The sequence below is a fragment of the Macaca thibetana genome, chromosome 1 (genome assembly GCF_024542745.1).
Source record: "Macaca thibetana thibetana isolate TM-01 chromosome 1, ASM2454274v1, whole genome shotgun sequence".
Taxonomy (NCBI): domain Eukaryota; kingdom Metazoa; phylum Chordata; class Mammalia; order Primates; family Cercopithecidae; genus Macaca; species Macaca thibetana.
In genome coordinates, this window is record NC_065578.1 from 187,948,835 (window position 1) to 187,963,673 (window position 14,839).

At 44.5% G+C, this 14,839-nt stretch overlaps 2 protein-coding genes and 1 long non-coding RNA gene across 24 annotated transcripts in view; 2 read left to right on the plus strand and 1 right to left on the minus strand.

Moving 5' to 3' along the window:
* Positions 1–14,277, plus strand: part of TNR (tenascin R) — a 427,004-nt gene extending 412,727 nt beyond the window's left edge. For all 3 annotated transcript variants that reach the window (XM_050766969.1, XM_050766977.1, XM_050766987.1), the window contains 2 exons: positions 4,914–5,077; positions 5,986–14,277. In XM_050766969.1, coding sequence (XP_050622926.1) covers positions 4,914–5,077; positions 5,986–6,105 — 284 coding nt within the window. In that variant the 3' untranslated portion in view covers positions 6,106–14,277. The remainder of the gene's footprint in view (positions 1–4,913; positions 5,078–5,985) is intronic.
* The window catches only part of MRPS14 (mitochondrial ribosomal protein S14), an 868,813-nt gene that overhangs the window by 561,448 nt on the left and 292,526 nt on the right, over positions 1–14,839 (plus strand). The window lies entirely within an intron of this gene.
* The window catches only part of LOC126941210 (uncharacterized), a 105,506-nt gene that overhangs the window by 59,793 nt on the left and 30,874 nt on the right, over positions 1–14,839 (minus strand). For 8 of the 9 annotated variants that reach the window (XR_007721145.1, XR_007721154.1, XR_007721152.1 and 5 more), the window contains exon 2: positions 8,082–8,291. This is a non-coding gene — a long non-coding RNA (uncharacterized LOC126941210). Of the gene's footprint in view, positions 1–6,422; positions 8,292–14,839 lie in introns of all 9 variants that reach the window. The other variant, XR_007721147.1, reaches the window with a different exon arrangement.

Sequence of the window (14,839 nt, forward strand, 5' to 3'; positions counted from 1 at the left end):
ATCTCATCAAGCTTGATTGCATTAGTAGTTTTTTCAGAAAATAACATCCAGTCTGCTTCTTGGGCTTTGCCAATCTGTTTCCTGTGTTCTATTATAACACATTTCATAAAACCTGATTTTCCAAATATTCTAATGTTTGATACTTGGAATTATTGGCCCTTTCATTAACACGAATTTTAGGGTTAAATGCTGGTGTGTAATTTTAGCAACATTTTTATGACTCTTGAAATTAAGAAGAGAATTAGGGTGTTGTCCTTCCAGTTACTGAATCTGTTCAAGTATTTCTCTTTTTAGCCAGATACTCCAAAGAGAAGACATGCTTTCCTTTCTCATGCTCACATCTGAGATCATTTCCAACAGCAATGACATCAGCCTGAAGTGCCCCCAACAAAAGGCCCAATTTGACACACTTTGGGCATAAAACAGCCATTGAAACAGAGCATATTAAACAAGATGCCAGACTAAATCATTTAAAAAATCACCTGATGCTATTCACTTCTAAGATTAGAATTGTGCCTGTAGAAAAGCCATTCTGATTTCTCCTATAGGAAAAGAAGCCAGCCTTCCAACTTCCCTACAGCACCCCCTCCCTCCCTCCTCTTCATCCCCCTGTGCTTTCATTTGCCTTTCTTGGGCCTGGCCCTTGCTCCCTCTGTTCCAGCTCTGTCGTGTTTCGGGGCCTATGGAGGCCAGAACAGGTGGACTGCATGCTACTCTCATGTCTCAGGGGGAGATCCTGCCAACAGTGTGGCTGTTCATCATCAGCTAATTAGGGTCTTATCTCTCACCTCGAATATTCAGTTCATCTTCTTCAAAAGTTGAAAAGTTGGGCTTTGTTAGGCTGCCATCCTCTCTAGGCAACATCACACAATGGTTGTTCTTTCTAGATCAGGTTTCTGGGGAGGAAGAGCCCATCCCCTCTCTTCTGGCATTTAATAACGCCCAATTCTCCTGTACCTTATCTTTAGTAGTTTCTCATTTTTGCTGGCCTTCTGAATCAACCCATCTCCAGGGCCTCTGATCCAAGTTCAGCCTTTTCTCCTGTTCCTCATTTCCCAAGGCTGCAAACATTCAAGTTTCTAGGACGCTGCTTGGATCAGAACTGAAAATTCCAAACTAAGTTATCAATCAGAGGTTGTTGAGCAGCTCCTAAAAGTTTATTGTGCAAGTTGTGGGGACTCAATAGAAGCATAAAACATGGCCTTTACAAAAACTAAATGTCTAGTTTTAAAAAAGAAACAGGAAATAACTCATCACACAATCAGTGGTACTCAGTTCTAGCTTTTTTTGTTTTTGTTTTTGTGTTTTTGAGGCAGAGTCTCACTCTTTCACCCAGGCTGGTGTGCGGTGGCTTGATCTTGGCTCACTGCAACCTCCGCCTCCCAGGTTCAAGCAATTCTCCTGCTTCAGCCTCCCGAGTAGCTGGGATTACAGGCACACACCACCACGCCCAGCTAATTTTTGTGTTTTTAGTAGAGATGGGGTTTTGCCATGCTGGCCAGGCTGGTCTCGAACTCCTGTCCTGAGGTGATCCACCCACCTCGGCCTCCCAAAGTGCTGGGATTATAGGCATGAGCCACCATGCCTGGCCTCTCATTTCTAGTTTAAGGGGTGTTCGTGGAAGGGGAGTCTGGGTGGTGGAGGGTGGCATCATAAAGGCAGCTGCATTCAACTGTGATTCCCATAGTAAGGAAAACAAACCCTGGAAGTTACAGAAGGAGCAGATGCTGTGGAGGAGGGGAGGCTGTGAAGGGACTGGCAGAGCAGGGCAAAGTGTAAATTCAGGAGGAATAGAGAAGATTGGTGAGGCAGGTAGAACCAGATACAGAAGCTGGAAAATCAAGGAGCAGAGGAATTCAGTCTTCACATGGTAGCAATGGAGGGCCATTGTAGGTCCCAAGAAGAAAAATAGAAGCGGGGTTTAGGAAGATCCCTGTGACAGCCACGAACAGGATAAAGTAAGTCCAAGCGAAGAACATAGAGCGGCTAGCGGCTGCTGCATTGGTCCTAATGGGAGACAGTAGGAGTCTTGACTAACGTTGCGAATTAAGAAAAAGGTATTATAAATCTGAACAGTGGTTTGAGAGACAGAAACCAGGACTTAATGTGTTAAACATATAAGGTGGCTATATGAGGCAGAAATGGGAAGGGGAGCCAGGCTTTGGGAGGATGTAAAGACCAACATTGGGAGCATGTCTGCCACAGTGGAAGGTAACCTCAGAGTGGAAGCTGGAGAGAACTGCTCCAGGGGAATAATGAGGACAAATTCTAGATGACAGAGGGAGAGGCAGGGAGTGAGAAGATAGGATGTGAGTGGAGACCGCATAATCAAGGAACTGATGGTGAAAGAAATAATCATTAAGAAGTAAGATTAATCTAATAATTTTTAAGACAAAAGATACGAATGTGACTTAGGGTGAGAGGAGGTGAAAATTAAAAAAAAAAAAAGATAGAAGAAAAAGGGCCGGGCTCACGCCTGTAATCCTAGCACTTTGGGAGGCCGAAGTGGGCAGATCATGAGGTCAAGAGATCGAGACCATCCTGGCCAACATGGTGAAACCCCGTCTCTACTAAAAATACAAAAATTAGCTAGGTGTAGTGGCGTACACCTGTAATCCCAGCTACTCAAGAGGCTGAGGCAGGAGAATCTCTTGAACCTGGGAGGCAGAGATTGCAGTGAGCCAAGATTGTGCCACTGCACTCCAACCTGGGTGACAGAGCAAGACTCTATCTCAAACACAAAAAAATAAATAAATGAAAATAAAAATAAATAAAAGAAAAAGGAAAAAGTAAGCAATATGTTTTAACTTTTCCAGGATCTGGAAGAGATGGGAAAGAGGGAGTTGTAGATGGTGGGGTTAACTCTAGATGGGCATAAAATCTGAGTCCCTGGAGACTGGAAGGGGAAGACAAAGAAGACGGGATAAAGATCATGACATGTTGAGTTAGGGCCTCCCCAGTGAGGGTATCAGCTTTCCCTATAAAATAAAGATCAACCTCTTGAGAGTTAAGTTGTGGCGGGAAGCATTGGAGGCATTGAGTGGCCACTGTGAGCCTAGACTCAGAAGCCACAGAATCAGAATAGGTCTCTCCTCGCTTAAAACAAGCTCAAAAGCACCCAAGACTTCTTTCATTCAATAAATAGCATGAGCCCCCTCCACAACATCCCTAGCCACAAATCCTGATCCTGCTAAAAGTCTTATCAATTATTATAATTTAATTACAGTCTGATCCCTCACCTTAAATACACAATTTACCTGAGCCCCCTGCACAATATCCCCAAAAGAGAATACGCAGCCTCTGTTTGCCCCTCAGAATAGAAATCTCACCACCTCTTTAAGCAGTCTATTCCACTTGTGAACACCTCTAATATTTAGGGAATTTCTCCTTGTATATTTAGCCTAAATATGCCTCTTATTTTATTATTATACTTTAAGTTCTAGGGTACATGTACACAACGTGCAGGTTTGTTACATATGTATACATGTGCCATGTTGGTGTGCTGCACCCATTAACTCGTCATTTACATTAGTTGTATCTCCTAATGCTATCCCTCCCCGCTCCCCCCACCCCATGACAGGCCCCATTGTGTGATGTCCCCCACCCTGTGGCCAAGTGTTCTCATTGTTCAGGTTCCACCTATGAGTGAGAACATGTGGTGTTTGTTTTTCTCTCCTTGCAATAGTTTGCTCAGAATGATGGTTTCCAGCTTCATCCGTGTCCCTACAAAGGACATGAACTCATCCTTTTTTATGGCTGCATAGTATTCCATGGTGTATATGTGCCACATTTTCTTAATTCAGTCTATCACTGCTGGACATTTGGGTTGGTTCCAAGTTTTTGCTATTGTGAATAGTGCCGCAATAAACACACGTGTCCATGTGTCTTTATAGCATCATGATTTACAATCCTTTGGGTATATACCCAGTAATGGGATGGCTGGGTCAAATGGTATTTCTATTTCTAGATCCTTGAGGAATCACCACACTGTCTTCCACAATGGTTGCACTAGTTTACAGTTCCACCAACAGTGTAAAAGTATTCCTATTTCTCCACATCCTCTCCAGCACCTGTTGTTTGCTGACTTTCTAACTGGTGTGAGATGGTATCTCATTGTGGTTTTGATTTGCATTTCTCTGATGCCCAGTGATGAGCATTTTTTCATGTGTCTGTTGGCTGCAAAAATGTTGTCACCACCTACTAATCCTCATACTTCCCCACAGAATTTATTTAATTTTTTTCTCAATAGCCCATCAAATATTTGGTGACGGTGATCACAGGCTATGTGTCCCTCTTCAAGTCTGCTCTTCCCCAAGATACAGCCCAGATGTCCCAAGCACTTCTCCTTTGACATGGTTATGGTTTTTTCATCATCCTATTTCTTATGAATGGGAACTCTAATTTGCTGATGTCCCTCTTCCCATGTGGCCTCAAGTTCAGAATGTGGGTTCTTGGGTGTCATCTGAACAGGCCTGGTGAGGCAGGGAGAAGGTGGGCTGAAGCTGCATGGTGGTGACCCAGAATGGCCCAAGTCTGCCTGGTTCATCGCCATCTCCTCTGAAGACAGGAGGAACCATGAGTGGCCCGTGTCCCAGTGCAGGCCTGGAGGAAACAGCTGAGGGTTGGGGGCGGGGTGGGCAATGAGATGGGGCTAAGTGGCGAAAGTTCTCAGCAAAAGTGGTCGAAGGGATTAGGAAGTTGGTTGGAGATTGTAGCATGGAAGTGGTTGGCCCTGGGGGTAAGGTGAATTAAGAGTTCGGTAGAGCCATGCTGAAAAACTGGGTGGAAATGAAAAGGTAAGTGGAAGGCTCCATAAGTGGAAGCCAGGTTTGCTGGAAGTGGGTCAAATGTCCAGAAAATCCTGATAAAGCAGTGACAAATGGGAGAGTCTCATGAATGTATCTTTTTTGCAGGGGACTCCCTCAGCTATCATCAAGGACGCCCTTTCTCTACAGAGGATAGAGACAATGATGTTGCAGTGACCAACTGTGCCATGTCATACAAGGGAGCGTGGTGGTATAAGAACTGCCACCGGACCAACCTCAATGGGAAGTACGGGGAGTCCAGACACAGTCAGGTAAGTGATGCTCCACCTCTGCTGTGAATAAGCCCAAGCTGTGGAACCCATGCTCCCTTAGCTTTATGTTTTAAAGGCACACGCGAGTCCTTCATTTCCCTTTAAAAAGAAATATTTGGAGTCTTGAGAAAAGTAATGCAGACAATAGGATAAGATCAGGACAGAGTAGAAGCCAGAGGAAGGAAAGGAAAGGACCCAGGAGCCAGAACTCACCCAGAGAAGCCCTTGATACCCAGTCAAGTTCCCTTTCATTCCCTTATCCAGATGATCCCATGAAGAAAGCTTATCAGTTCTGAGGACAGCTTCACAGGCTCAACTTTACCCTAAAAACAGTCCCAGGAAGATAGAGATTGAAAATACCAGTCTGAACTGGACAATCTTTCCCTATCAGAGACCACAAATTTATAGACTGGGCTGGGTGACAGGGAGACCAGCAGGACCAACTAGACTTTCTAAGTGTTAACACTGAAACAGCCCACATCAGGGAAACCCCTCAGTTCTGGGCAAACCAAAAGGGTTTGTCACCCTAGGTAGAAACCGCCTAAGTCTCCCATTAGGAGTGAGCAGTCAAACACAGTTATTCTCTTCCAAATGCTTCCACCCTGTTGGGATTTCACAACCATCTACTGGTGCATGCCACTCCTGGAAGCCAAAAACAAAGCTGGCAATAAGGAATGACCTGCAACATGCTCCCTGGAAAGACCCACGCCAGCAGCACATTTAAGGAGAAAGCTGGAAAGAGACTCTGCCCCTTTCACTTTATTGGGAACTCGGCCTCGAAGCTTCATGTTAGCTGAAAATAGCTAACCCCACATTGTGGATTCCCTGTTTCCATAATTATCCTTTTTATGAAGTGGGGTGTTCCATGGTGGGGGATGACCTAACATGCTTTTCTTTCTCACACCCAGGGCATCAACTGGTACCATTGGAAAGGACATGAGTTCTCCATCCCCTTTGTGGAAATGAAGATGCGCCCCTACAGTCACCGTCTCATGGCAGGAAGAAAACGGCAGTCCTTACAGTTCTGAGCAGTGGGTGGCTGCGAGCCAACCAATCTTCTCTGTCATTTGTTTGTATTTTATAATATGAAACAAGGGGGGAGGGTAATAGCAATGTGTTTTGCCACATATTAAGAGTATGTGAAGGAAGCAGGGCTGTGGCAGGAATCCGTTGGCTACCATCTGCTCTTGGTTTCTGCTGCCCTGGAGCCTGACCCTCAGTCTCCATTCTCCCTCCTACCCAGTCCTCCTCAACCTTCACCTCCTTTCCCACCAAGGAGGAGATGTAGGAAGTTTTCTTAAAGGGCCAATTCAAAGTGCAGATTGTTATGGTGACAGGCACATACCTTTTTCTATCCTTCTTCCGAGATGTCCTCCACCTTCCAGGTATTTGTGATTTTGTCACAGCCTGACATGGCCACGTTCTCACATTGGCCCACAAGAAAGAGCCTCAGCAAGAGAGGTTTGCCAACAATTCCCCTTAAGAGGAAACAGATCAACTGTACCCCATCCCAGCAACCCAGGTTCTTTTCCCTTTCTTCCTTTCTTCCTTCCTTCCTTCCTTCCTTCCTTCCTTCCTTCCTTCCTTCCTTCCCTCCCTCCCTCCCTTCTTCTTTCTCTCTTAACAGTATCTCACTCTTGCTCAGGCTGGAGTGCAGTGGTGCAATCTCAGCTCACTACAGCCTCAACTTCCTGAGCTTAAATGATCCTCTCACCTCAGCCTCTTGAGTAGCTGGGACTACAGGCATGAACCACCATACCTGGCTGATTTTTCTTTTATTTTTTGTAGGGATGGGGTCTCGCTATGTTGCCCAGGCTGGTCACAAACTCCTGGCCTCGAACAATCCTCCCACCTCTGCCTCCCAAAATGCTGGGATTACAAGCTACAGCCACTGCACCTGGCCCCAAGTCCTTTATAATGGGCCAAAGATTCTCATCTTCTGACACTCCTACTATACCAGCCACATGTCCTGTTACCTTTCAAGAACAGTGGCCCTTTTCTGGCCCTGACGGAACCTTTTGCCTAATTCCATCCTATCTTAGACCCCAGAGCCTCACAAACCCAACCAGAATTTTGGAATCTGGTTCCCAAGGCATTGCCTGCTCCTGGCCCTGGGTGGCACAGTGGCAATGTGCCTGTGAGTCATCAGCCACTGCCCCCACCCTCAGGTCAGACAGACAGTCACTTTCTGCAAAGGTAGGAGGGGGAGATGGTTGTAGTTTTTAGCACTTTTGGATCAGGCATTGAGGAAAGGACTGAAGAAGTCAAAATCAGGGCACTGCCTTAGAGATTATAGTTTCCATGGGAAACACAGATATTCCCTAGCCCTGTTTTCTCCATTTCTGGTCCTATTTGTCACAGATTTTTTTTCATGAATTGCAAACCGAAGGCCTCATATCTGTCTTCACCCAAGCCATCCTTAGTGTAGGTGGTTTAATAAGAGTCAGAAGAAGAAGGTATATGCCCAGAGAGCTATCCCCTGACTGATAATCCTGGAAAGAGGTTGAATTTTTTTTTTTCTTTTTTGGTCCTGTAGGAAACAGGAAAGACCTCCTTAATAAGTTGAGATCATGAGAAGCCTTTCCATCTTCTTTTATTATTCTGCCTTGGGAAGGGAAAATGACAACAGCCAAAGGAAATTACATCCAGAAATTCAAAGGTGAATAGGTGATAACTGTGGGCCTACTTCCCATTTTATGAGATGCGCTGTCTTCACTAGCACGATTTGATTCTTAAGCCCAAGACAGCTAGAGGCTCTAGAAGCCATGACCTTTCAATTTCTCCTCCAAATCAAATATCAGCAACCATCCCTGCAACATCTGCCCAAATCCATGCCCAGTTTCCTGAGCTGTCTTCTCCCTTTCCTCTCCCATTTCTCAGGGCCCAGCACCATTTTCTGTAGTGCCTATGTTTGTCTGACCAGGGCAGTGTGTACCTTTGCCAACCAGTTACTGGATGAGCCTGAGTGTTGGCAATTTTCTAATGGAAACATTCTCACTCTTACCAAGTTTTGAGAGCCAGGATGAGCAGTCCCTTGGGCCGACCATCATGCCTCGGACCTCATGGGGATGTGGTCAGCCGCCGTTGACTGGAGGCACTTTCCTTGCCACAGGCTCCTAGGCTTTGTCCACTGCTGTGGTGTGGATGTGACAGGCATACCCTGAAAACCCTAGGCGCCACTTCCATTTCTCAGTTCACCATGGGCTTCAACAAACTGGGAGGAGGAAAAAACAGAAACAGATCCTTTCAACAAACATGTAAATTACATAAGACTTACCTAGAGATAGGGCAACGATGAATAGTAGGAAGCACATTGAATGGGAAACTTGAGGGCCAAGGTACAGGCCAACAGCTGTCATCTTAGCCACATGACATCAGCTGGGTTGTTTCACCTCTCTGGGCCGCAGCTTCTTCATCTGTCAGATGACAGATAAGACTAGAATGAATTCTAATTTCCCTTTCAGTTTTGACAGTCAATGATGCTAATCTGTGATCTGAAAACCTGAGTAGAAATTGGCATGGTGAGAGAGCACAATTAGGTAATGAAAATTCACTAGAATCCCTGTTTCATGAGGAAGGAAGAAAGGAAGGCAGGAAGGCAGGAAGGCAGGGAGGGAAAGAAAAGGAAGGGAGAGAAAGAAAAGAGAGAGATTGATTCAAGAGTCATAAGTAAAACATACAAACACACACACACACACACACACACACACAAATATTGCAGAAAAGATCATGCCGAGTAAGAGGCTGAACTCTTTTTGTCCATAAAAACAGAGCCCAGGTACCTGGGTGGTGACAGCACAGCCCACTTCATCAAGGAAGTTGAAATGGAAAAAGATTATGTGTTGTCAATTCAGGTGAAAGTCAAGAAACATCAGTGGAAACCAAAATCTTCCTTTTATTGAAACCATTCTACATTATGGAACATTTTTACAAATAGTACCAGCGGCATTGCATAGCTTTATTTTGCAGCAAGAAAGAGACTTCAAAGATCAGCTTATTCAACCCTCTATAAAAGGATTTATAGATTCCTTTTATTAAGTAGAGTGATTTTCTCATGAGTTTTCACCATGTTTAAAAGACACTGTGCCCCACTCTCTTCCCAAGGTCTATGGTCAACTTGACTCAATGCTCTTAACTTTCCTTACTGATTCCTGCTTATCCTGCTCCTCCAAGCACAACTGCTTTTCCCAAAGGTAAATCCAGTAAGCAATACTCACAAAGCACCCACCCTATGCACACCAGTTTCCCTCAAGGGACTCAGAAGGAATCGAGGTAGACCCTTCTCAGAGGCTGTTTGACTGCAGACACATCAGGATACGTACTTAAACCCAAAACCAAAACCACCACCAATGACTGCAACAGATTCACTGTCTAGACCCAAGGTCCAGGCAGTTTCCCTTTTATGCATTTCTCCACCATAAAAAGATAGTTTCCAACATATCAAACACACATTCACCAGGGTTATTTCTACAAGGTGAAGGGGTCAGGTGTAGAAGAGGTGGCAAGAACGACAAGTCTATGGAAAACTGCTGACCTTGAGACCAGAGTGAACTGGTGGACGGGGACTTACTAAGTGTGGCCACAAGGTGGCAGTCACCTCCTGAAACCCTGTGTGAAACGTCAGTGGAGTTGAGAAAGGTCTCCAGTTTTTCAGGAAAGCAGAACCAGGACCCAGGAAAAGTGGCAAGCTGATTTGTATGGGGGATTGATTTGTAAAAGAACAACAACAGCATATGGCAGCAAGGAAATGCCAAGTAAACATCTACAAATGTTTGAATCCACCTGTCCCTCACCTACCGACTTACCCCTCTACTACTCATCAAGTGGTAAGACTCCTAACGCCCCACTTCCTTCCACCTGAGAACCAACCAGCACCCTGATATTTCAAAGCCAGACCTAAAGAACCATGGTTGCCAATGAGCTCGGTGCCAAACCAAACAATCCTAATCACATTTTTACTTTTCAAATCCAGTCCCAGAGCAGAGCTGTAGATTAAGGGACAAAAGGTCATTGTGGAATCTTTTCAAAGAGTTCTTGTAAAAGCATCAGTTGGGAAAGAGTTTGTGAGTTCCTCTTTGTCCTTTCCTCTGGAGAAAAGATGGAATGTGCAAGAACACTGGATACACCAAGCTATGGGTGTTGAAATAGACGAGCTGGTGACCTGGATTTGCAAATACTCTTGGGACATGACAACATTTTTTCTTTTTCTTTTTCGTAACCTCCACCCAGAATTTCAGGAAAGGCGGGGCCACATTCCCAGGATATATGGTTTTCTACTGCTTGCTTTCTATCACCAGAATGCTATTTAATCTAATTTCTTAGTTCTATGTCTTTTCTTCCAAGGAGGTAGGGCGTGGGGTTGGGGGACACTTTCCACCTTACTTGCATCTCACTGTCCACTCTTAAATTTTTATTAGGAAACCTCTGAAAGATTCCAAATTCAGTTCAGTTTCAATAATCCCAAAGAAGTTGGGATAATTTGTTTTCACTTGCTTCAAACTTGCCACGGCTGCAGGAGGAGTCTCAGGACCTCAGAGGAGTGGGGCAGATGTATGAAGTCTGGGAGTCTGCCTCCCACCCAGATGCCAGGAGCTGCATACTCAGCTCTGCCTCACTTCACCGATGGTCTGCTTTCACCCAGGTTACCATGACAGAGAAGGTCTATCCTCTAAAGAAAGCTGAGTTATAGGCTGGCCTCTGGGTTTGTGCCTGTAGCCTCTCTCTGGTTGTATCAGAGTCCTTTGATCACAGTCCTGAAGATGTTTAGCTGAATGCCTCCTCAAACCTTTGCTTCTTCCATAACCCAATCCTACACATATGTGATAAAGCTTTCTTCAACAATACTGGAGCATTTGGACACTACCAGTCCAGATGAGAACTCACAGATGAAATGAAAACTTTCAAAAACAAGCAGGGAAAGTAACTCCTATATGCTTTAAGATGATGTATTGGTGTAGACTCAGGTCCAGTTTGAAAAAATGTCTCTGGTTCTTTCTAATTGTATCCACTCTGGATTTGTTTATGCCAGTTCTACATTCGTCAAGCTTTGAGAAACAGGTGGGAAGAAGAAAAATATAAAATTAAGAAGAAGCTGATGGATCACTGGAGATTCAAAACAAGTCTTCTACAGATGGCACCACACTAAAATGCAGAGACCAGGCAGGCGCAGCCATGGGAGAGGAAGCAGCATTGACTTCTCACATTCTGGCTTCCAACCTCCCACCAGAGCTTCTGCCACTCACTCACTTAACTTGAGGAGAAACCAAGGCACTGAGGCCTGTCACTGCACAGAAAACCAGAAGCAGAAGGGCTTTTTTTGCTGGCTCAACCAGTTCTGCCTGGATCTCACTTTTGCATCACCAGTAGTCACAAGCCTGATTTGTCATCTCCAGCATTCTGTTTAATTTTTTAAGGTCAACCTTTGCCTGAAACATGACTTCATTGCACCTGCAGCACTTCATTGTCCAAATGTCCTTGGCAAACCTCACGGTCTTTGGACAGTGTTGCATTTTCTCCAAACGGGAAATCCTCCCTGCTTCCTCAAGCTTAATAAGGATCTTGCAGTGCATCCAAATAACACAGCTCTTGTTCCTCAGACACACTTGGCCCCCTCTGATAACTTCATAAAACAGCTCCTTATTGTCTGGGCCATGAAGCCGGGCTAATGCTAACGTTCCAATTCAGAAACATTGTACTCTATTATTCTCATGAGGCCAGCTCTCCTGGGTACTGGCACTCACTCATTGGCACCATGGATTCAGGTCAGGTGGTGCAAACGTCTTCCCTGAGAAGCAAGCCATACACCCAAGAGGTCTAGAACATCTAGGTCACAAGAAAGAGTTTCAGTCCAGATGCATTGTCAGTAAGTGAACGCATGGACAAGAATGCATGGACTATTATTTTCTTCCCATCACTGGTTTAGCAGCCCCCAGGGAGCCCCTGTGTTGCTCTTTAATATCCTGACATTGAGCACTAATATGCTCAACACTGCCTCCAACAGGCAAATGTTGGAAATACACTTTCAGAGCTGGATAGGACTCAAGATCATCTAATCTGATCCTCTCATTTTATTTCCTCTCAAGGAAACCAAGGGCAAGAAAGTTTAGGCAATTTGCTCACATTCACACAGGCAATTAGTAACAGAGCTGAGTTCAGGTCTGGTATAGGCTTTTTAATTTGATTCTCCCCCAATGAAGACTAAGATAAATAGCATTTATTGCATACCTACTATTTACCAGATACTGTGCAAAGGGCTTTACATATATTACTTTACTAAATCCTCACCATAAACTTTAAGTCAGTTTTTACCATTTTATAGAAGAGGGAATGGAGGGCCAGGAAAGTTAAGTAACATGCTCAAAGTCACACAGCTACTAAATAGAGCCATAATCTGAACCTTTGTCTAATTTTGAAGCCCTTGATTTTTCCACTTCATGAGGCTGCTCCCCTTATATTTATTTAGCCAAGTGACCACCATCTTGGATTTTACTAATATTCTTACAAAGGGTCTTTGATGCCACTTCCTCTGACTTTTAAGAAAAGGAAATCCTTGCATTATTTTTGCCATATACTCCAGGGTACCCTCAGTCTCATCATCATGGGGAATAAGAAACATCCTGACATCTCTTTCCTTTTCTTTCTTTTTAAATTTGATAGGTGAGGGAGAGGGTCCCCAACAGAATGAGAGAGGGAAGATAAGAACCAGAATATAAACCCAATACCCCCACCCCACTCTTTTGGGAACATCCCAACATTAGAAGAGTGGATATTCCAAAGTCATTTTTTTTCAGGCTGGAGCAGGCAGTGTAGCCAGGATTGAGGAAGGAGAAGCCACAGAATAAACATGGTACATGTTCCCAGAGCATCAATTTCACTCCAGAATTTGGGAAGAAAGGGTTATATTATTAGTGTATTCAAACCAGTATGGATAGTACAAATGCAGGCATCCTATAAATTTGTAGGTTAAAACCAGCAGGTTGAAGACTGATTTAGGCCACTCCTTCCAGACTTCCAGGGATACAAACACCTTCACAGTTCCCTGCAGGAGTACGACAGTGGAAATATTTGGGGAATGAAGCTAGAAGGCAGGAGATACATTCATTTTACTTATCCCCCTGGTTTCTTTTCCCCACTCCTTACCTGCCCCACATCCCCAGTGGGTGGGAAGGCATCAGAGGACAGTAGGCTACAATCTCATCTTTCTTTGCTACTTTGGGGAATTTAGAAGGAAATCAGTACCTGGCAACCTGGTATTTTTAGCTGCCAGGCCAAAACTCCAGACATAAACCCCTTCCCTTTAACTGAATGATGTTTATATATAAAGGAATAGATCTCCCCAAGAAACAACCCCAGAACACTGGTTCCCTTCCAGTGTGGGGGCTGCTTGGGCAGCAGTGACAATGGTGCATTAGATGCAACGGACACTATGATTCCTGCAAAAATGTCAGCCAACTAAGTGCTCCTTTACCAGCTGCGGAGGCCTAGACTCACACCATGGTCCCACAGATTCAAGGTTTAGAATCTATGTGAATCTATTCTGGTTAACACACAGGCTCCTCCTTCCAATCATTCACACACACACACACACACACACATGCATGCATACATACACAGATGCACATGCACAAGCACACACATCTAATTATTCCAACCTTGAATACTCCCCAGGCCCATGGGGATGCCCAGGTACCCTAAGCAAGTCACTGTGACACTGAGGGGGTCATTACCTGGGGCTCCGAGCAGCTGAAACCCATGCTGGTGGTCTCTAGACTGTTGTTCTGAGAAATCATAAACACCAAATCCTCCAATCCCTCTGAATTTGAGTTTGTCATTTTAACCTTTAACGGCCTTTTCAGGTAAAAATAACAAAGACCAGTTTACTGACTTTGTAGCTACAATGAGCTTGAAAAAGTGCTTACTTAAAAGAAAGACTGGAGGGAAGAAAAAGAAGAAGAAAATGGAGTACATACTCCTCAGACAATGCACACTTTAATGAGCTAAAATAAAAATAAAAACATACGGAGAAAGGGAGAGGAGAAAACCAGCTTCCCTGATCCTTTCATGGCACTGTAGCTCAAAGACTGGAATCTCTGCTTGTTAACCATTGTTAACTAGTATTTTTAGTCCTGGTTGCTTTTAGCCTCTGTATAGTTCCTTTTTTAAACACATTTTCTATACGTTAATAAAAGATCCTGAAAGAATGACGTGTGTCTTCTGAGTCCTAGGGGCATTGGGGGGCATGCCTGTCTTAAGGATGGGCCTGCCTTCTTTTCTCTGGGCTTCCTTTCCTTAATGTTTCTGGCCCACTTCTGCCAACATGTCTTCTCCACATCACCCTTTGGGTGGACTGTTCTCCCCCATGGCCCTGCTCCCCCATCTACACCCCTTGTCCGCCCTGTTTCTGTTCTCTCATTATATCCTGAATGTCTTGACCCCTTCCTCATTCTTCCCTCCTTCTTCTCTCCTCTCTTCTACTCTCCTGCTTCTCTCCTCTCTTTGAGTCTTTCTCTCCTCTCTTTGCATCTTTCTCTCTCTCTTTGCATCTTTCTCTCTCCCTTCCTTTCTTTCTTCCCTACCTTCCACCCACTTTGGGAAATCATAAACACCAAATCCTCCAAACCCTCTGAATGTTAGTTTGTCATTTTAACCTTTAACAGCCTTTTCAGGTAAAAATACCAATTTCATCTCACCCTTTGCTTTTACCATCAGAAAAGGTCACCAATGGGTGATGGTGTCTGCTGCCCTAGTATTACCAGATGGGCC